The 23341-nt window shown below is 38.1% G+C and overlaps 1 protein-coding gene across 1 annotated transcript; it reads right to left on the bottom strand.

The window, feature by feature from the left end:
- Window positions 1-859: 859 nt before the first annotated feature.
- On the bottom strand, window positions 860-8506 carry olfml3a (olfactomedin-like 3a). Its single transcript, XM_077596105.1, has 3 exons — window positions 8284-8506; window positions 7273-7576; window positions 860-3123 (listed from the first exon to the last, which is right to left on the bottom strand). Exons 1-3 carry the CDS (start codon window positions 8392-8394, stop codon window positions 2345-2347), a joined length of 1194 nt encoding a protein of 397 aa, XP_077452231.1. The 5' UTR covers window positions 8395-8506; the 3' UTR covers window positions 860-2344.
- Between the last annotated feature and the right edge of the window lie 14835 nt (window positions 8507-23341).

Raw genomic sequence — 23341 nt, 5'->3', positions numbered from 1 at the left:
CGGCCTCACAGCTCTGGGGTCCTGCGTTCGATCCCAGTCCTCCTGTGTACTCCGGTTTATCCCACATTCAAAAAACATGCATAGTATGCTGGTTGAACAATCTAAATTGCCCCCAGGTATGAGTGTGAGCGTGAATGGTTGTCCATCTCCTCGTTCCCTGCGATTGGGTGGTGTCCCCTGCCTGGTGCCTGAAGTCAGCTGGGATTAGCTCCAGCACCCTCCGCGACCCTTGTGAGGATAAGTGGTCCAGAAAATGAATGAATGAACATTTACACAGTATGTCTAATTGAAACAAAGTCAGGCTTACACAATAAGGTGAACTTATGTACTACGTAACCATTAACTCTTTTGAATTACATAATTTTCCATGTCATAACTTTATCATAACTGAGACAAGAGAAAGCATTTTGTTTCATCTTGTTTGATATCATGAATACAATATGATCCACTAAAAACTGTTAACAAAAAGTGCATTCTTTTTACCATGGTTGACATTCAACTTCTTTTACTAAAAAAAATCCAATAGTCACCAACATGAAGCACTTAATGATTTATTAGCTGTACACTAGCATTTTCATGCTAAGAACTGTCAAATATGGAGAAAAAAAAACGTAACTACTGTGCCATAAGACTAAAATACACTATAATTCACTCTCTCCTTTCACGATAGGAATTTTTTTGCAGAAGAATAGAGAAAAAAGTGCTATAACTATTTTCATACACGAATTGTTTTTTCTGCATATTTGTAAAAAGTTTTTATTATATTTCAATAGGACAAGGTTTCATATATACGGCCAACATTTTGCACCCCCCATTTGATATCGAATTGTACAGTTAGTTTTGCCCACACATTTTTTTCGGACAGGCAGTGAAAAAACTATCTAAATAATTTCCAAGGATCCATTTTGCAATTGTTTAAAATGAATAAATACAAAAATCCACACATTTACAAAAAGGGCCATAAGTAATTACAAAATATAAACAAGTCTAAGTAAAATAATCCATGTACATTTTGCCCTGCCAAGGGCTGGAAGCAATGATAAAATATATGAATTCCTCTGTTTTAATAGCTCCCACAAAACATACAAAAAGAGTATGTGTGGTGGTGGGGCTTAATGAAATGGATGTCCACTGCAGTAACCACTGTTCCTGGAAGGGTTAAGTTTTTTGTCATGTACTGTTTTTTTAAATCAGCGTCTCCAAACTGTTTTTGAGCTGTGGCACACTTTTTGCATTGCAAAAATCTCAAGGCACACCACCATCTGAAAATCTCGTGATTTAAATCTCTCTCAGCTGTCTTCACATTATAAAGTTATTCTCATAACATGTTTTATCTACAGGAATTAAAGAAACACCCTAAAATAATTTTAATATGTAATTTATCAGGTCGCCAAAAGTTGAAGTCAGTGAATCCCGAACAATATCCGGTTTGCGTTACTTTAAATATAATAAACAAAACAACTTATTCTTGTAGTATTACATTTTGAATCTTGTAATAATAGATTATGGGGTTATTGTTTGCTATACTTCAATTTTGACCTCATAATATTTCAATATTTATCTTGGAATATTACAATGGATGACTTCTTGGAAGGTAATTTCCCGCGGCACACCAATCTGCTGCATCACAGCAGTTGGGAAACACTATTATAAATGACTCCTTCACACTTGCAGTCACGGTTGTTTGATGTTGGTATTGTGAATTTACTTTACTTCATGTTGCCACCTCTCGCAAATGATTTCTTTTGAGTTGTAATGATATCGTGATTTTTTTCCCCAAAGAATATTTGGGATTTTTGACCATTTTGAAATGTTATTGATAAAATTAACACGTAAGGAATACTTGTTCACTCTTGTAATAATGGACATTACATCATTCCTGAGTTGTCACTGTCAAACACTGTTGTTTTCCTTCCACGAGTTGTGATGTTTGGTTTCTGTGACATGATTTGCCTTTTTTATTAAAGGATTTATGCAAACCGGGCGGTTGTTTGTTTTTGTGGGATAAGGAGATCAATCTAACAAGCCAATGCGAACATTAGTCGAGAATGGCAAATGCAGGTTTATACTACAACAAGGGCACTCAATTTTTTTTGCAAATTAATTTGCATTTCAGTGTTGTGCTGCATTGATAGTATATTAATAATAATCAATGAAAATGTTTTGAATACAATTTTTAAATAACGCGGTGCAGTAGATAAAAGTACATATTTTTTGATTAAGTATGTGTGTAATTGTTGAAAAACAAGCAATTGTATGTTCTTTTTGTCACCAAAAAAAAGTCCAATCCGTTTCAACTGGGATGTCTGACAGTGATCATATATTACAAAACATCTCTAAAGTGTCAAACCAGCAATTTCCTTTTGGTAGTCAGTCTGTAAAGGATTTGGTAGCCATCATCCCAGCTGTAGATCTGTTTCTCGTCAGGGTTATACTTTAGACTAGCATGTGACCCATACCGTCGGGGGAAATAGAAAAGTGGCGCTTCCTCACTCACCACCTTGTCATTGACATCGAACACACACTGAAGCCGGGAACGGCTGGCAAGCTGAGTATTGTAGACAACGTAGACAATGCCGCAGACAACAAAGGCCGCCTCTGCGTTCTCCCTTGGGCAGCGAGTGTCCCAGATTTGCTCGATATCCAGTGAGACGGGATCCATTTTTGCCAGGTTGATGTTCGGTTCATTCTCATCGCCGGCATAAAGAAGCCACAGGCCTTGGTTGTCCACCGCGAGGTCTGCTACCGTCTCTGGGTTGAGGCTGTAAACAGCAGCTTGGCTCTCTACAGGAAGAATGGCTACGTCCGTCAGCTCACCACGAAGGAGATCATATCTGACAATATGCATGTCTTCTCCCTGCTGGATGTAATACAGAAACCCATTGAAAAGTGCAACACCAGCCCCTCTCCAGTCGGACGGCAACTTGATTGGATGACCGAGGGCAACCCTTGAAGAGCTTGCAAACTCCTTGACAGACTGGAATTGGTAGATCGTGTCTCCCATTGTCCCATTAAACACGTACACTTTGGATGACCGGGGGTCTCGGAGCCACACGCCTTTTGAATCGCCCGCTTGCTTCAGGATTTTCACAGATCGGATAGAAGAGACGATTTCCAAACAGTCTGCACAGAATAAGAGTCAATGTGGGATAAATGATTAAACAATGCTAGTTTAGTTGTACAGTGAACTCTTGCTTATTTTTGTAGGGAAATATATTCTTGATTAGTGATTGGATTTCCTCCTGATGGTGGGCTTGTTCACTTTGTTTTTCGTGTTGTTAATTACACTAACTATAGTTGCTCCACTTTGTTATTTGTGGACAAATCGGAATGATGGTATGTTCTAGAGATATATGCACATTATGCTTCAAGTCTGAGTTTTAAGTAGAATACGTTTTGTAGGAGTTTTTCGTATTTCTTTTTATTATACATTTGCCTGCAACAAAGTATAAGCTTGGCCTTGCAATGAAAGAATGCTTTGCTCGCTTTCACTTATGCACACATTATTATTATCATAAACCCGCTGGAAATTCGTAGCTGGACAAAAGTGCCGGGAGAAGAAGTAACGCTTCTGACCAACCATTCCATCGTGGGATAAGATGGAAGAGCTGTCGGCGCTTACCAGCAACGGACTCGAGGAGTTCTGCCCTGCTGCTGTTTTCTTCAGCTCCAGACTACTGAGGAACTGTGCGGATAAGCGTGGAAGAGCTACTCTGCATATTCTCTACCTCGGTCACAGTCTGCAGAAGTTCACCATCTTGTGGAAGACTTCCTGAGTGTGGTTCCAGTTTTTGTCCAACTTTACAACGTCTTTTGAGTCTGTATCCGTTTTAGCTACCGCAACCAAGATGGTGCCGTTCAATTGGCAGCCGGCGGCGGTAGCTCCGTCCACTCTTGCTCGTTTTGTGTTTTTGCTGCTTTTCTGTCTTAATGATCGGATTTGGTGATTCTTAATGATCTGATTTGGTGATTCTTAATGATCTGATTTGGTGATTCTTAATGATCCCATTTATTTTGATTTTCTCTGTACTTTGTGCTTTTGCTTTGTTGTTCTGTCTAATCACGCTCTTGCTACTGTCACAATGAAATTTCCCGAATACGGGATGAATAAAGTTATCCAATCCAATCCAATCCATACTTGCTTGGAATGAAGTATACAAGCTTAGCTCCTGAAAGCCTTGTTTAGACTCAATAAAGAGGTATCGGAATGCCTTGGAGTATTCACGCTTAAGTCAAGGCTGACTCAAGGACCCGCAGTGAAGAGGCTTCCTGACACTTTGGTCCTCATCTGTTTTGACTTTTAATACCTTTACTAATAACATTGAATCTGATGTTATGAACCTGATTTTACTTTCACGAATGTGTTGGTACACAATTAAATAATTGAATGAACACGATCTGTCAAACGCTTGTCATCTTAGCAACCAAGGGGGAACAGAGCTTTTGCGAACGGTCAATTGAGGCTATATTTTGTGATGACAAAAATATTGACTAATGAATCAATCATGACTAAAAAGTATTGTAGGTGTCAGTAATACAATGTTCTCAATGTGACAAAAACATTGTGAATGTTTGAGAATTTAGCCATAACTCGCCCTTGGTATCCTCATGAAGTCAGCAAATTTATGGTGAAAAGTCTAATTCAAAAGTCCTGAGGGGTGGGGGGTGGGGTCTGTGGGGCGATGGATTTCGACGAGCAGATCATAAAAGCGATATTAGATAAAAGAGGCTCCACAGACATGACCAGCAGCTAAATTAAAAAGTAGGCTCTCCAACAAAAACTACTCCTTCCAAGGCAGCTCCTTACAAAGAAAACCAGTTCATTTTAAGGTCATGTCACAATGGACGCAATGTCTCTAATGAGCTCTGTTCCTGTTTGCTTCTAATAGAGTGTGCAAAACCTCATTCTAAACTGTAGATCTGAAACCAAGCCTTAAAATTTTGCTGCATTTCATGTGTTATTGGCTTTATAGAGGCATTCACTAAATTGTTCATTTTGCATAAATAGTTCCTCACAATGTTTCTGATCTGACATCATCACCTGGGAACAATTAAGACATCGTTTATATTTCACTTCATGTTCCAGTGAAATGAATACTAATGCGATTCAATTAATCAACATGTTTTATCGGTCCTCTAAACAACTCCACTGAGTCTTGGAATCAGGAGTCATAAACACAAATGTTCACTATTCGAAAATGTCTTCTTATTTTTCCTTTGAAATGATCACCCAAAACTGGCTCATTTAAGACTAATGAAGCAGAATTTGGTCTTCATAATGTACCTAAAAATGACTCCTTTATTGTGACAAATATTATCCAACTATTGATAATAAAAGGGGTTGTTAGGTCAGATTAATTCATATTGTGGGCCATATGCTTGCACCTTTGAGTCATTGGTCAAACCTTAAATACTTTATTAATCCCACAATAAGAAAACCTTTTCCTTATAACTAACCCCAAAACACCTAGTAAAAATGACATACAGGTCAAGGATACTGCCAGCATTCTTCTCCACTGTTGCCTCAATTCATTAGATAGAAATGTTGAAAAGGGAAAAAAAAACTGCCCCACAAAGGTCCTTGTTTACATTGTTATCTCTCGCTCGCTCAAGAGCTCTCACACATGTCTAGGTAGCCAGCTGGGTAGATACTAACCAGGGGGTCGGCAACCCAAAATGTTGAAAGAGCTATATTGGACAACAAATGGGGCTGCAATTTTTTTTTTAAGTCTAATAATGAAAGCAACACATGCAGTACTTATATATACTATTAATTTACCATAAAAAATGACAAAGTTGGCTACAAATACATAATAAGCATCTACAATTTAATGATTATTTTCCCTGCAGTGCATTTTGTAGGGAACAACGCACCACATGACTGTTCTGTACAATGCCGCCTCAAGTTTTACTCCATTACAATATTAATGGATTTTGTTTCATTGCTTTGATGAAATTAAAGAAATGCAAAAAAGAAATTTGATTTTGATCTCATTTTTATTTTAAGGATTCGACAAAACGGGCGGCACGGTGGAGAGAGTGGTTAGCGTGTCGGCCTCACAGCTCTGAGGTCTGGGGTTCAAATCCAGGTCATGTCCATCTGTATGGAGTTTGCATGTTCTCCCCGGGCCTGTGTGGGTTTCCTCCGGGTACACTGGTTTCCTCCCACATTCCCAAAACATGCATGGTAGGCTGATTGGACACTCTAAATTGCCCCTAGGTATGGGTGTGAGTGTGTATGTTTTGGCGATCAGCTGGCCACCGATTCAATAGTCCTCTCCCCCATTCTCCATTTTTAAACATTTGTTAAAAAGCTCCAGGGAGCCACTAGGGCAGTGAAGAGCCGAACGAGGGTCCGGTAACCTAGGGTTGCCGACCCCTGTGCTAACCGTTTAGCCAGCTTCCTGTGTAAATTGTTCAGTGAGAGTCAAAGCTTGCTATTTTGGGCTTTTATCAAAGAGATTAGCAAAAGTGCAAAAATACAGCGTAAAGTTGGAAATTGGAGTAAAACGTTGGACACTTGTTTCTTTGTGAGTTGATCATTTCATAGGAGAGCCCTCCCTGCACATCTGCATGCAAAGCAATAAATGATGTGCATCATTTTGATGTGTTTTTGATATGTCGAGTGCGGTTACATGGTGGTTGGCACATAGTGTGAGGAATAAAAATAGAGTAGTACCTCTTCTTACTAAATTAATTTGTTCCAGAAGTGGTTTCGTAATATGGATTTTTCAAAAGTAGAAACACATTTTACAATCAATTATAGCACAATTTGTTCCCTCTTCTTTACAACTACCACCTAAAGTCTTGAAAAAAAGTTACAATTTTATCAATTTTGTAGGAAAGATGTATGCAAATGTTTTTATGTATGCAAAAAAGGGATAAGGACATAATTTATAAGGCCATTAAAGTGAAGAAATCCAGAGACATGCTGCCACATTGGGGTGGAATTGCAAGTGGCAGCTGAGTATACATATGTACACACGCTCCTAACCACACAATTTATCAACTTAAAATTATGTTACGCACACTCAGAAAAACTCAAGACCAATGAGGGTCAAAGGCACAACTCACCCAGGCTTTTGTAACCTGAATATTTTGCATTTAGAAGCATTTGTAAGTAGAGGTACCACTGTGCAGTGTAGGCAAAATTTTCATGTAAACTTTGCAGAGATCATTCTATGACCAACTTTTCAATTGAAATGGGACAATTCTTCTTCTTCCCTTTTAAATACTGTCTACAAATTGGTGTATTCAAAGCAGGGAACTCACCAGTCACTCTGGAGGGCAACTCCTTCCAGTCCTCGTCTTCATCTCGGCTCTCCTCCTGGCTCCACACTCCTTGCTCTACTACTCGGTCCGCCTGTTTCGCACAAGCCCGTGGAGACATCTGACTTCCCACCACGTCCATGTTTCTCTCCACCCTCTCCAACCGGATCGCCGCTGCTTCTAAATCCACGGAGAGATCGCTGTGCGCCAGCTTTAGACCCTCCATCGTCTTATTGGTCTGTTTATATAAATGTTGTAGCTCCACTTGGTATTGGCGTGATTGTTCTTGCCACAGATGCATGTGGTCCTAGGAATTATTGACATGCGGAGACGTGTGTTACTGTGTAGCTCGGGAAAGCAATTTATATCATTCATGTTTGTGGCTGAATACGTTTGTCCTAGTAAGGACACTTGGCATGATTGCTACATAGCATTTCCTACAATTTTTTTGTTTGTTTTGACTCAAGGGAAATTGTTATTTATTAAGAACTGGGTTCAGGATAAACAGTCACTCAGTCGAACAGATCAATCCACTGATAGGATGAGTGGCTCAGGGATCAGGATTAATCCGCTTTTCATTTTTATGATTATTTCACGGTGAAAACAGTTTTAAAATATCCAATTACGTATTGCCACTGTTATGAATGGAAAAAAAACTAACCAGGACAGGCATCATTCAAAGAAAAATTACACATTCAGCCCAATAATTTCCACACGGAAAGCAAACCTAATAAAATAATCTTCTTGCTAGGTATTACCCCACTCTGCTAAATCAGATGCATTGTCTGGCTATTGCAGAGAAGCTTCCAGATGAGACTCAGGAGGAGAAGTGGAAGGTGTATTGCTTTGTTTCATTTTGACACGACCAGCTACTGACTTGCAAGCCTGTCATTTTCTTCATTTTTTTTGACTAAGCATTAATTCATGGTCATTATATGTCATTTGCTGCTGTGTAAACATAAAATAAATGTGGCATGCAGGCAATGATAAGTAACTGGTATTGGATTCGATTACCTCAATAGCCAACAATCTGTTCTCCAGATAGTCCATCAGGGCCTGGTAATACAACTGAGCTCCACACAGCACCCAGGTTGCAGAAAATAACAGGATGAATACAGGCTTCATTGTTTTCTGATTGCTCCCGTGTGACCGTTTTCACTCTTAGGGGTTCACAACTTCCTTACATGCACTCAATGTCCACCAAGTAAGTATGGGGTGAGGAGATTTTCCACATCCTTGTGCTCTTTCTTTCTCTTTGCTGGAATGTTTTCTCTGAGGGAGGAGCCTGCTTCAGGAAGCCCTCTCGTCACCTCCAAGATTGAACAGAGACACTGTTTCCAGCGTTTGCATCCTCAATGTGTCAACAGTATTCATTTCTATGCAGTCATTTTTCTTCTTTTGATTTTTAATTCTATGACTATATGATTGAAAACCCATTTGTAAATTATTTCTTTTCCAATAACTGATTATTTGATTCAGGTGTGGTAGAGGAGGGAGATAAGGAAAAGAGACTGAATAGGGGCTCTCGAGGACTGGACTTGGCCACCCCTGATGTAAATGAAAGTATTTATTATATTTTTCTTTTTAATATTTTTTCGGTAGACAATTTACTGACTTAATGGGCTGCCAAAGCAAATCATAACTATAATTTTGCCTGCGTTGGACATCCTGGCTCTATAGCATGGGTCACCAACTCCGGTCCTCGAAGGTACCGGTCTATTTTCTGTATTTCCCTTGTCCAAAAAACCTGACTCAAATAATCAGGATCATTATCAGGTGTTAGGGTTATTATTGTTACATTATTATATATTTTCTAGCAATGAAGAACACTTTGCTTTACTTAGCTTATTAACATTAGAAAAGTTATTATAGTAAATCTGCTTGCAACGGAGTAAATGCTTTGCTCCTTAGTTAGACCAAACAACAGGAAGTTCGAATCCTCTTGGACTGCTGGAATGTGGAGAAGAACCTTCGGCTCTACATGATCTTCATTTGTTTTGAGAGCTAAGACGTCTATTGTAACTAGGGTCCTTGACTGTTGACGTCTCACTCCTGTTTCCCACCCCTCCCTTAAGAGCTGAGACGTCCATTGTAACTAGGGTCCTTGAAGCTAATAAACAGGGAAAAGATGCGTGTGACGCCAGAACGAACCTGGGCAGAGACCTGAAAGGTTCGATTCTCTCTTGCAAGAAAACACAGAAGATTGTCTTGTCTCTTTATTTGTGCGTGCATTTGGGAATGCTTATTGGTGAACCTTACACAGGCTTCTGAACAGCTTGCATATAAGTTTGATTCAGGTGATTTGGAGGAGGGAGACTTGAAAGTCAGACTGGATAGGTACCCTTGAGGACTGGAGTTTTGACCCCTGCTCCATAGGCTTTAGGTTTGATATTGACTTGACCATTCCTCCTTGGTAAACTCTACGTTTTATGTGTTTTCTTGAAGGGACAAAGAATATTCCAATATACTAGAATTGAAGAGATCTCACAACACAAATATTTAGATTTCCACACTGCTGTTCACGTTTCATGTTTGTCACCTAAATTCATATTTAAACCCTCTTATTAACTGACAATCACCGCATCTTGTTACTAGCTATGGAACCTTAACACTATGTACAATGTGACTTATGAAGTAGTCATTTAAGTCAGTTGGTTCCCAGCTACCAAAGATGATAATCACATCTACGAAACCATTTAAGACTAAATCTGATGACGACTCCTTTTTGATTGCTGGGCTCAACCCCTGTTCAAAAGACCACTAAACAGAGCGGGCGTTGTCATAGCAACAAAGGTACCTCTCCCTCGAACCTGCAGAGACTTTGATTTATTGTGGTGCTCCGGTGGCAGCAGAAGGTGCGCGCATGGCATTCTCATGCAAAATTGCAAATGGCCTTTAAATAATCCATGCACGGACATGCTCTTGATGTGGGAATTATATTCGTTCTGAGTGAGTGTTTGCAAAATATTGCAATCAAATATTGCTTGACGACTTGCAGAAATAGATGTTACTCTCGTACCTTTTATTTGGCCCATTTACATCATAAAACAAGTTTTAAATCAGCTTTAAAAATACTATATGAATGTTCCTTCACCACATAAAAACAAGAACAAAACAAGAAAAAAACCCATTGTGATGTGTTGTCACTGCAAAACCACTAACACAAAATTAATATGCAAGCATATACAACTGGTGGGGTCAGTGTTGTCTGAGTTTGTTGACTATGTTGACTTGAGCTTTGTGAGAGAAGCAGCCGGCGAGTTCAAGTGACTATTGCACCCTGCAAAACCAAGCTGAAAAGCAACACAAGAAAAGGGTAATCCCTAAAAAAAAATGGTAATTTAACTTTTTAGTTAATGATGACTGGGAAAATGTGCAATCTGAATACAAGTGAAAATATCACTACTATTTGTTTAGAAAAGGTTTCCTCTAATATACAATTTAAAAAAACGTCAAACATCGAATGTGATCCATATGAGATCAGATCTAACCCAATACATGAGTATGCAGTTGGGCCCTGTGACCAGTTTGGGCCCCGAGTGCAATATGGACTCAGATCAATGGAACGATGCCGTGTTGCACGTTGTTTCACAGTTTAGCCACCAGATGGAGGCAACATACCAGAGTGTCTAAGTCCTCTCTCCTCTTAAAGGAAAACATTCTTGAAGCAAAAATGCAACGCTTTGCCCAATCATAATATGATAACTATTGTTTTACAAAACACACGCCTAAGCTCATGTACACGGTCTCTAAGTATTAAAAGGACACTTTCTTCTCGTAGTGACATAAATTAAAGTTGTTAAGTCATAGTAAATATTTGTTTGGAAAAAAAACAAATAAAAAAAAACAAGTAAAGCAGTATTGTGTGTAGCCTGTCGTGTTACGTCACTGAGCAGACTTTCATTAAGAACTGTTGATAAAGGCAAACATTGCAGTACAATATTTTTTTTGTCTGCATTAGCTGACATGCCAATATTCCTAGAAAACTATTCAACCTTACCACCCATGATGAATGCATTTACAGTTTCCATTTTCAAGCCTTTGACACTATATTGTCATTTACTTTCAGATGACACAGCATCTGGTGGTCTTTTGTAGCTTGCTCAAGGACACTTTGATGTCACCGGGGTGAGAAATAAAACCAACAAATCTACTCTACCTCTAAAAGCATGCTGCCCCACCCATTTCGATTGGTCATTTTCAAAAATTGAAAATAATCATTGGATTAAATGTTCAAACCATACATTATGTTAGAATGAAAACCCAACTCTAGATAAAATTAAGGAGTTGAGGAGCACAATTGAATTGTAACGAATTTAATAGGCTAAATTTTCCATTGCCAACATTTTTAGGACGTAAACAGTCAAGCCGGATGCTACAAAACTTCATTATATTTCTTGCCTTACCTTTTGGGGGGATATTCGATTTCCTTGTTATCTCCATCACACTCCATCATTTCTGACTGGAAAATATGTTTCCATGTTGTCTTTCTCTACGTATGGTAAATAAGATTAAGCCCATGCTTTTGTCTAAGGTGGACAAAGACGTGACATGTACATTTTTTTGGAATGAAAGGCTTGTTCTGTATTGGAGACACTTACGGTATTGACATTCACCTGTATTAACAGGGCCAATTACGTTTCTTACTCAGCCAGAAAGCCTCTGAGCATCAGGGCTCACGCAGGTCAAGTGACTTGGCGCCTTCGGTGTATTAAAAACATTTAGGAAAGACTAACAGCTTTATGATCTTCATGTTCTCTCAGTCTGAATACTCATGTGAGCTGGCACTGAGCTGCAGCTTTGATGACCTTTTCCAACCACACTGTGAGAAAGCACGTTTTGGGCCACTTAAGATGTTTAGCAGAAGAACATTTGGAGGAGACCACTAATCTTAAAAGTAGATGGTTTTTTTGTGTAATTTTAAGTGATTAAATGAGAGACGTAAAATGAGCAAAAACTTAGAAGACTTGGACTCTGGGTTCAGACAACAAACAAACAATGAACAGAAAAACACACAGAAGGCTGCTTTTTTTTTTTTGAAAAGTGTCAATATTGCACCAAGTGGTAATAAGACATTTGGACAATGGATTAGGTAGATAAATTTAATTAAGCAAAGTAAACAACAAAATGACTTGGACACTCAAGACTTTAATAGCTGAACCTGGGTTTGAACCTTTGATTTCAGAACTCTGAGGTGAATACCTGTTATCCACATGCCTTAACTAAAGCTATTCAGGTTTTCAACCCATGGTCATGCTACCAAAGAAGGGTTTCAAACCTGGGTTAATGTTTCAATGAAGGCTTAAAGAGCCAATTTGTATTTGCAGTCCAATTATTCATTACAGGGCTCCAATATTTCAACAGACAATTTTTTGGAAATTGTTACATTTCCAAAATACTACTACTACTATTCCCCCTACTAATTCTACTACCACTACTACTACCAGTACTACTACCAGGACTACTACCAGGACTACTACCACCACTACTACCAGTACTACTACCACTACTACTACCACTACTACTACCAGTACTACTACCGCTACTACTACCACTACTACTACTAGTACTACTACCACTACTACTACCACTACTACTACCAGTACTACTACCGCTACTACTACCACTACTACTACTAGTACTACTACCACTACTACTACCACTACTACTACCACTACTACTACCTCTACTACTACCACTACTACTACCACTACTACTACCACTACTATTAATAGTACTACTACCACTACTACTACCACTACTATTAATAGTACTACTACCACTACTACTACCACTACTACTACTTGTACTACTACCACTACTACTACTACCACTACTACTACTAGTACTACTATTTATTTCTTATAATTCGCCATATATTGACAAAGTAATAAATAACGAGTGGTTTGATAGTAATAAAATGTGTTTAATAGAAGTAAAATTAGACGCATTTCGCGGAGGGGAAGGGAACGACATACACACGGAGGCGGGGGGGGGGGGGGCTGTTCGGGGGGCTTTATCCACGGCAACAATGCACTCGTAAACGAACAAACAAATTTAAATTAACTTGGATAACTATATACAGACACTCAACATTTAATGTAACTTCAAACAAAACTAAATTCTAAATTTGTTGTAATCTTTTTTACCTTACGTAGTTCTACGGGTTGACATCACCTGGCCGCTCCGCCGAAGTCTTCAAAACGAACGCATCAAGAGTTGTTTGTTTTTGTCTACCCTTCAAAATATTTCGATAATGTCGCATACACATGTCATCACAATAGGATAACGCACGACCACTTGCCAACGAGAAATAGTCTTTAAAGAACGATCGCTTCGATAGTTGAGCTTACCCACGTATTGATTGTGGGTAATGAAGTTTTATTCTGAGCAAGGTTGCCATTGCCTATGGGTGTTGTGTGCACTAGTATACTTCATTACCCAGAAAGCCCTCTTTTTGTCCGCGCGTTGTGCGTTTCCTGGTCGTATGAGAAACTCGTCTGAATTAATCGTTCCGTGCTCGTAGATATTGCTATACACGAAAGATATGGAAAAAAGACCTGGCTTGGTTGCATCACGAAATTTTGATCGCATGACGGGCGAATTATTCGATCGAAATTTCCCTCGTAAGACGAGAATTTTGTATGACGAGCGGTCGTATGACGAGGTACCACTGTAGTAATAAAGATAATAATAATAATAATACCACTACCACTCCCACCACTACTACGACTACGACTACAACTACAACTACGACTACTACGACTACAACGACGACGACTACGACTACGACTACGATGACGACAACGACGACGACGTCAACGACAACGACAACGACAACGACAACGACAACGACAACGACAACGACAACGACTACGACTACGACTACGACTACGACGACTACGACGACTACGACGACTACGACGACTACGACGACTACGACGACTACGACTACGACTACTACTACTACCAGTTTCATATGGAGCTAATCATTCCCATAACAAAGGGCTCCTATTTCATATATGGGCTACTTTGCAAAACAAATTAATAAAGTCTACAAATTTTGTGTGCTCAACCATTGCCCAAGTCCAACATGATGTAACGGCTTCCTTGTTGATTTATCTGAGATTTTATGGGAGAGACATGATAATTACAGCGGGTGACTTGCATTCATACTTTTACTCATCTAGACATGGAGCTCTCCGCTAAATATGTCATCACTTTGTTAAAGAAATATGCAGAGTTTACATTGCGAGCCAGTGTTTAGTGCCAATCAATGCTGAGGCGCAAATCCAACTTGACGAACTCAGGCAATTAACACTAGTGGAATGTTAGCGATTCCCAACTGTGAGCACATTTTAGAAAGGGTCTCACAGGTGGCCCTCCTCTGCACCTACACATTTACTGTATGTTCACTTCATATTTCTGGCAGGCGCCACGCTGCAGGCATGTCTCTGAAATGAGTCATGCTGGGAAACAAACGCGATGCCAAGGGGGGGCGTCGGCCCTAGCGCCGTAACGCTCGGTGTGACGCAGGGAGCGTGAGGCGACACGTTTGCTATGGTCGAGCACATGGCTTAGGATCAAGTACTTTGTGGGATAACCGCATGTACCCAGAAGTCAGATAAACGTCAATTTGACAAATACGTCTTTTTCAATGCCATAAATGTTGTTTGAAAATTTGCAGAATTTCCTCAAGAAAACTTGAAAAACCAGTTCGTAGAGAAAGCGGCAGCCTATCATGTTTTATTAAAATAATTTAATACATAAAAAATCTAAATGTAAAGTTAATCGGAATTAAGACGTTATAAGTATTGCATTAGTGAAGGCTATACATCAATAATACATAAATGAAGAGTCTTAGAAAAAGGAACCGTCTTGGAAGGCTGTTTTAACAAAAAGAAAAATACTTTGCAATTCAGTACAATGGGTCAAGTTTTGTTCACATGTTGATCATATGTACTCTAGAAGATATCATTGTGCTTAGTTTAAAATATCTCTATTTTTAAGCTTTTCACTTGTTTTGTAGCACTGTTTGAGCTTGCTGTGCATACATGTGGGTGTGTGCACGTGTGTGCAGAAGGAAAGCCTGGTGGCCCGCCATGCTTATAAAGCATTTTATGGGGGTAAATAGTTCACAACGTTTCACTGATAATTATTATTGTTTTCAAAAATGCTTAGTTTTTTCTTGACATATTCACTATCAGCAAAGGAATATGTACAGTGTCATAGGTTTATTTGTGGTTATTGACAAGCATGTATAAGTGGATAATAAAGTCAAATATATTTTTAATTTATATGTATATGAATCCCGTGATCCTTGTAAGGATAAGCGGTGTGGAAAATGATTGAATGATTGCATATTTGTATACATATATCACCATTCATCATTATAATAATATATCTCTGTGGTCCTTGTAAGGATACGTGGAAAAAAAAGGAATGAATAATAATATATCATTATTAATATTTTTATAAAAACACTGGTTGTGGCCCCAAATAACACTCTAAAGTAGATTTATCTGTTTTTTAAATTGTAGCATTTAATTTATTCCCTGCCACTGACAAAAATACATAGACATCCAATACTGGGAGGATTGGCTTAGAATGGTCGTCTTTCAATATCATTGATTTAATGATCGAGGGTTGGCCGCAATTATTTCCTCCCTGCCTCTCTTAGTCAAAATGGATTGGGGTTCTCTCGCCATCATTGGCAGCCAATGAGTTACATTAATGCCATTTACAGGTTTAATTAAAAAACAGACATGAACAGAAATAGGTGTCCAATCCATTCGGACTTCTTTGGATAGTTTGACAAACTCATCTTGTGGAGACACATGAGAACTGTAACTAATACTAAAAAAATGCCTCATATTCACGATTTGCTCTTTTCATGCAATCATTTCATCATGTGACTGTTCTATTCCCGTTTACAGTCCAGATTTGTCAGACAATAAAATACTGTGTAATTCTTTTGAAGCATTCTGGTGTGTATGTCGCCTTTGATACCATGCCAAGGCCGTCAGAGCTATTAATAACATGTGTTTGTTCATGAACCACAGCGTTGTGTCCAAGATAAAGCAGGGATTTGAGCGGAGAGGCCAACCTGGGAGAAAAGGGAGAAAGAAAAGGAAGTGTCAGGATAAGAGAGAGCGAAGGCGTTCCTAGACAGACTGTCTGGCTGCAGTGGGGTCTCCAAGCACTCGGCGTCATGTGATTCGAGGGTCAAAGGTTATCCCCAAAGATGATTATCAGGCTGAGCATTGTCTCCTTTGCAAAAGAAATGATGTTTTTTTTTACATCCTGCACCTGATATTTTGGCTTAGTAGTATATTCAGTATCAAAGACAACCTGTTATTGTACGACTCTTGTATTTTATTCATTATTATTTTTCAGTTGTCTTTTTTATCAACCTATATCCATTTGAAATGGTATTATTTTCATTAATTTTCTTTTTTTAATGAATGAATGATTTTTTAAAATTGATTTATTTACACGGCTGTCATGACTAAAGATGCTCCGAGTTCATTAAAGCAACGCCCACATTTTCAATACACCAAAATGTGAGTTTTTATTCCCAAGAGTCCACTGTTGCTTCACTCGTATGCCTTCTACCTCCTCCCCCCAATCCTCTTTCTTGATAAACTGGAGAAAAGATAATGGGGGATAGTTGCCCTTATTAATTTTAATAGTGCAATTTTAGTTGTTATCATGGAGAGGACTGATCTATCCCACACTTGATGCCTGACTTTTTGTCTCTCTGTGTCTTTTGCTCAAATACTCCTGGGAACGATCAGAAATGACATTTTATATATATATATATATATATATATATATATATATATATATATATATATATAAAATGTCACTTATATATACATATATATATGTATATATAAACAGTACAGTTAACCTCTAAAAAATATATGTATATATATGTATATATATGTATATATATATATATATATATATATATATATATATATATATATATATATATATATATATATATATATATATATATATATATATACATATAAAGATGCTCCGAGTTCATTAAAGCAACGCCCACATTTTCAATACACCAAAATGTGAGTTTTTATTCCCAAGAGTCCACTGTTTATATATATATATATATATATATATATATATATATATATATATATATATATATATATATAGGATACGCTCCAGCACCTCCTGCAATCCTGGTGAGGATAAGCAGTACAGAAAATGAATGAATAATTAAAATCAAACATCTTAAAAGTTTAATTACCTAAAACGAATAAAAACAGGTGCCACTTGCAGGCATGCAATTGGTGGCGGTATGGTTGGGAGTGCGAATGGTTGTATCTCTCTTCATGTGCCGTACGGCTGAGAGGCGTCAAGTCTCGGGTCTGGTATGCCTTTCGCCCGAAGTCAGATGGAATAAGCTCCAGTAACCCTTGCGAGGATGCGCGGTACGGATGTTGAATGAATGAATAAAATCATAACAATACAGAGTTACAAGGCATGCAATGACTGTGTATATATTTTTCTCTTTTTTAATGTTATGGTATTTAACTTATTGCTTTTTCATAACCATGATAACGATACGATAAGTCCAATTCATATTACAAGGGGGAACTGGCTGGGAATGTTTCAGTTCCCATACCTGTCAATCTCTGCCGATAACTGCCCTTATAATTGATTATGATTCCCCTTACAAACCCCCCAAAAAACTTACAATCACCGTACGAGTACGGTGTTTGTAAGGTTTTTTGGGGGTTTGTAAGGGGAATCATAATCATTTATAAGGGCAGTTATCGGCAGAGGTTGACAGGTATGAGTTCCATTTTATGACACTGAACGTCCAATATATTTTCACACAGAGGTCTGGCAGCAATAAATTGCTTCCAACCTTTTTACTGGACTGTCTTGAGCTATCAACGTATACCAATGAGTTAAAAAGGGGTAAGTAATTCCTCATGTACTGTTATTGTTCAGGTAGTAGTAATTCAATTTATTGATTAAATGGAGTTGACATTGAACTTTTCAGTTGAAAAAACACAAATTTGCAACAGAAATATCTTAATTATTCTGAATCATTATTTCATAACGATACATCATTATAGGATCATTTACTAATCATCTAATCAGATTGGAGAGAACCACTAATGGAGATTTTGATATGGTATGTGGGTATTCATTCATCTTTCATACCGCCCATTCTTGAAAGGGTTGGGGGTGCTGGAGCCTAACCCAGCTGTCTTGGGACAAAAGTCAGCTACACCCTAGACTGGTCACCAGTCAATCATAGGGCACACAGAGAGACAAATGACCATCCGCACTGCCAATCATACCGTCACCAGCGGGAATCAATCCCGTGCCTGCTTGCACCAAAGTCAGGCGAGTGAACTGCTACATCTCGAGGCGGCCCGGTATGTGGGTATTGTTATGATATACTGCACATGTACGAACATTTCATAAGGAATCCCAATTTCAGGATTTCTATGAGAAAATAATGAAGGCTGATGAAAATAAATAGCACCGAGTGTGCAATTGTCTTTAATTTGACAACAATTTAAGGCAGACATTCCAAGGGCTCTTATGATTTTGTTTTGGAGCCTGCTGAGCCATTAACACGATACCAATCTGACCAATGGCTCCAGTCCGGGCCCCCCGCGGGCTCCTGAATGGAACCATCGGGACAAACAATCAATACCAGTGACAGATCCCCGTCAGAGTAAGTGTAATTACTGCATTGTGAAGGATAGAGTGTCATTCAAACACACCCACTGAATGTTTGTGTGTAGATGTTCGTCTGGTCGAGTACTTGGATGAACAATGAAAACCGTAACATCCCGACAAAGGTAATTTTAAGCATCATCATCAGAGCTTTGCCTTGAATTTTTGTCTATGTTTGTGTGCTTTAAACATTTAGCTGTCAGCAAATCGTGTTGGACGTTAGAGGTTTCGCTGAGTGACTCACGTTGCTGTCCGTTTTTTTTTCTCCATCCCCTCAACCTGGAGGAAGAAAACGGTTTCATAGCAACAGGTTTGTTTAGTCCCAGGTCTGTATCAGCAGGAATCAGACGGCCAAAGCTGTGTTTGTCCTTCGTAACCAACAGCAGCAGCCAAAAAATCTGAGGCACGCTAAAGACATAATATACAGGAGCCTAGCATGTTTTATGCGCAGTCTGAGTGTCTGATCCTCTCCACAGGTCACCATGTTTGGAAGTGCTGACAAATCCAGAAGGAAGACAGGATCCGCAGAGTGCAGCCCAGTGCTTGGCCTTCTTCCAAAATTCCCCATCCTCTTCACATTTGGGCTTACAGTATGCATTCCCATCCAAACTTTGTCTTGATAGTTTGCGTTTGGAGCAAAGTGAAGTAGTATTTTCAAAAATAAGACTGTTTCTACTAGGAAAGTTAATTGAAATGTAAAGTTAATTTTTTTTAAATACATCATTGAGATCAAATGAAAATTTCACATTGGAATTAGTCACATTTTTAACCTTGAAAAACTTTTTCTTCAATACGTATGTTCTAAATTATAATTCAAATTCTCACTGTTACCTCACAATGTCTCAGTGGATTGTGGACATTTTAAGGGCCCAACTAACTAACCAACCTCAGAGGGTACATCACTGAATACAATAGATTGGACTTTACTGAGCTACAACCCATAGTGATTTTCTTTATAAAATAAACCAAAAAACTGCCAAACACAATTTTAATCCCATTTTGCTGTCTGCCAGGAATCCAGAGACAGTTACTATTAACATTCCCCAATATTATAAAGCTCTTTGAGCAACATTTATGTGTGGGGGAAATGCGATAAAATCATATGGGAACACAGAGAACACTGGTTTAAATTCTTGATTGCCCTAAGCTGTTTTTCCTCATTTATCGTGGTCCATCGTGTTGGGAGTTAAAAAAAAGAAAAGAAAAAAGATTAAAACCCCAAAAGATCATACAGGTCATACAACAGTAAGAGCCAAATTCTGAGCAAAAATATCAATCTACATGTAAACTACAATGGCTTTTGCCTTAGAGGGCAATACTGAAACATGAGAAAGACATTACAAAATCTCGTCCTGTTATGTATTAATGTAAACTCATCTCGATCTAGCTTACTTTAATGTAATAAATCTGACCATTTATATTCATCACTGTCTAAATTGCATAAAATCCATCAATATCGGGGATACTTATCCTCCTCTAAAGTTGCTCAAGAAGCCAGGTTTGAGTATACTTATCAAACATTCAGCACATAGATAGTTTAAACATAAATAAGAGACCAAGTAGTATCAGTTTATCGAAGAAAATATGAAAGTGACCATAATTTAACTTGCAGGCTTTCTCCCAAACAGGTATACAAATATATCAATGATCTAATTTCCCTTTCTGCATAGTTTAGTGAATATTTTGGTGGCTGGGCTTTCACTTGTATTGCAGTTTCCTACCTTTAAAGCAGCTTTATGTGAGATTTGCACTTCAATTATACATTAAATGGCCATAGCATTTTTAAATAGACATTAAAGAAATGTGTTTTTAGGAAATAGTTTTAACATGGCCCTTGTGAGGATAAAGCAGTCCAGAAAACGAAGGGAAAAAAAATCGTCCTGCAAAATTCAGAAATAACTTTGGAGATGCATTTGATCAATGGCGACAACTGGAAAAAAATTGACGACAGACACAAAAGTTGCAAGATTTCTCCTTGAAAAGAGATGAACTTTTGAGATATCCTTCTTACTTTCCTGTGTGGTTAATTTACAACAGGAATATGACCATATGTCATGTTTGTGTAACATTTGGTAGCATTTGGATCCATTGACTAAGGCAAATAGTATCTTCACATATGCACATTTATCCATAATTGAAATAAATATAGAAATAAAATGAGCTATTTGTACGCAATTCATTACCAAATAAAATATTGTCAATCATAGCCTTACTGTAACAAGAAAAAAAATCAATCCCCAAAAATTAAATATTAATGTTGATGTCATCTTTTTTTCTGTGGGATTTATTGTCCCGCTACAGGGGTGCCTATTACATAGATCACGATCTACCAAACTCACAAGAGCACCAAGAAACTATCGGTAGATCTCCAAGGTACTATAGGTAGATCGCACAACAATAACATTTCGATCCCTCCCCTCTGTCAGTTTCCTTAGGTAGGCTCTTTTGAATTTGGCACGTCCACAGTAAGCTTTAGCATGAATCGAGAGTGGATTTTTATCCCCGTTCCATGCCGGTCTTATAGATGTTGATAGTCCAATGCGAAGTATATCGATATATATATATATATATATATATATATATATATATATATATATATATATATATATATATATATATATATATATATATATATATATATACGTATATATATATATATATATATATATATATATATATATATATATATATATATACGTATATATATATATATATATATATATATATATATATATATATATATATATATATATATATACGTATATATATATATATATATATATATATAGGCCTTCTCTGCTGGCCTAAGAAATATCTGAATCATATATTATATTTTGTCCATCAATACTCATTAAATTCGTTCGTAAGTAGGGGGAGCGTCTGTATACATACATACACAGATGTACATCAGTAACACACTTATTTATTCATTCATTAATTTATTCATTTATTTATGTATTTTATTTATTTATTAACTTATTTATTAACTATCTAGTTATGTCTAAAATGTCTTTTCCTGTGTCTGTATTCTCACCCTCTTGCTACTCTGACAGTAAAATTTCCTGAATACGGGATGAATAAAATTATCTAATCTAATCTAACATAAATGCTGCGCTTTGTCAGTGGCCTGTAAAAAAACAGGTAGCTCGTGGAAGTTTAACTCATTGTAAAGTAGATCTTGGAGGAAAAAAGTTTGAACGCCCCTGCGCTACGTGTTGTCTCCATGACACCTCCGTCTTGAGTCTTCCTGAGGTGTGAGACGTGTGCTCGACGCCTTCAACCGCCAGGTTGTCGAGGTGGAGGAATGTGCTAATCAAAGCCCCGTTACGGCTGCAAACGCACACGCATGCACTCGCGCAAACACCTCACAGATTGACAATGAAGCCCATTCATGCTTAGAGACTCTGGAGGGAAGCACGAGCAAGAGTGTCTCTCAGTACTTGGACACATGTAATCGCCATCACTCAGCCTGTCTGATGCTGATAATGGCACGATGGGAAATTCCTGTCAGAGTGCTTTCGCAAGCCCTTTTTACTTGGCAAGCTCTGTGTTCCACTGAGAAGCAGTCAAATGCGTCATGGCATGCACACAGAGCTGTCATTAAACACAATTTGGAAAAAAAATAAAAACTCAAAACATCAAGACAATTAAAACTCACAAGGGAGTGGGTGTGTGTGTGCGCCTAAATTTTGTTCTCTGGCGTCTGGGCAGGGGCTTGTCTGTCAGTTGAACATGTTGATGGACAGTCTCCACCCACTTCTTTATTTTTAGTGCACTTTAAAGCTACATGAAACTGAAGAGGAGTAAAAACATGCAAAGTGAGTCTCGCCTGAGCTGGCAGTACGTTCCTGCGGTTGCTACTTCAGTCCAAAATCTGTGCATTTGGCATCTCAGCAGAGCTTCCATGAGTGGCTGATTGCTAACATGCACTTATTATTATTGTTATTATTTTACAGCATTATGACTGCAGCAATGCCAGACTACAAATCCTGTTTTATTTTATTTTTTAAGAGGGGAACATAAAAACATTAAAAATTACTTAGCATGGCTTATGTATTATACTAATGCAATGTTATTCACAGACACTGAAGGCTTCACTAAGACCTTGAGATGTTTGGACCCCAAACCATGTGTGCCTCCTGTTTCAGATTTCCATAGACAATTTATCAGCTGTTATGCCTGGTTTGTGCTCTGCTCACTATGGGTCGTTACAGACAGTATAAGGAAAGCTTTATAGGCTTCTAATCCATCTCAAGTCAGCTGGAGATGTCAAATCAAAATCAAGTGCTAAGGAGTTCTGATCAGAACCAAGTCAAAGAGTGGGAGTTACACCAATGCAGCATCA

Source organism: Stigmatopora argus, chromosome 1 (genome assembly GCF_051989625.1).
Source record: "Stigmatopora argus isolate UIUO_Sarg chromosome 1, RoL_Sarg_1.0, whole genome shotgun sequence".
NCBI lineage: Eukaryota > Metazoa > Chordata > Actinopteri > Syngnathiformes > Syngnathidae > Stigmatopora > Stigmatopora argus.
The sequence above is the reverse complement of the archived record's forward strand: the minus strand, read 5'-3'. Positions and strand labels throughout refer to the sequence as shown.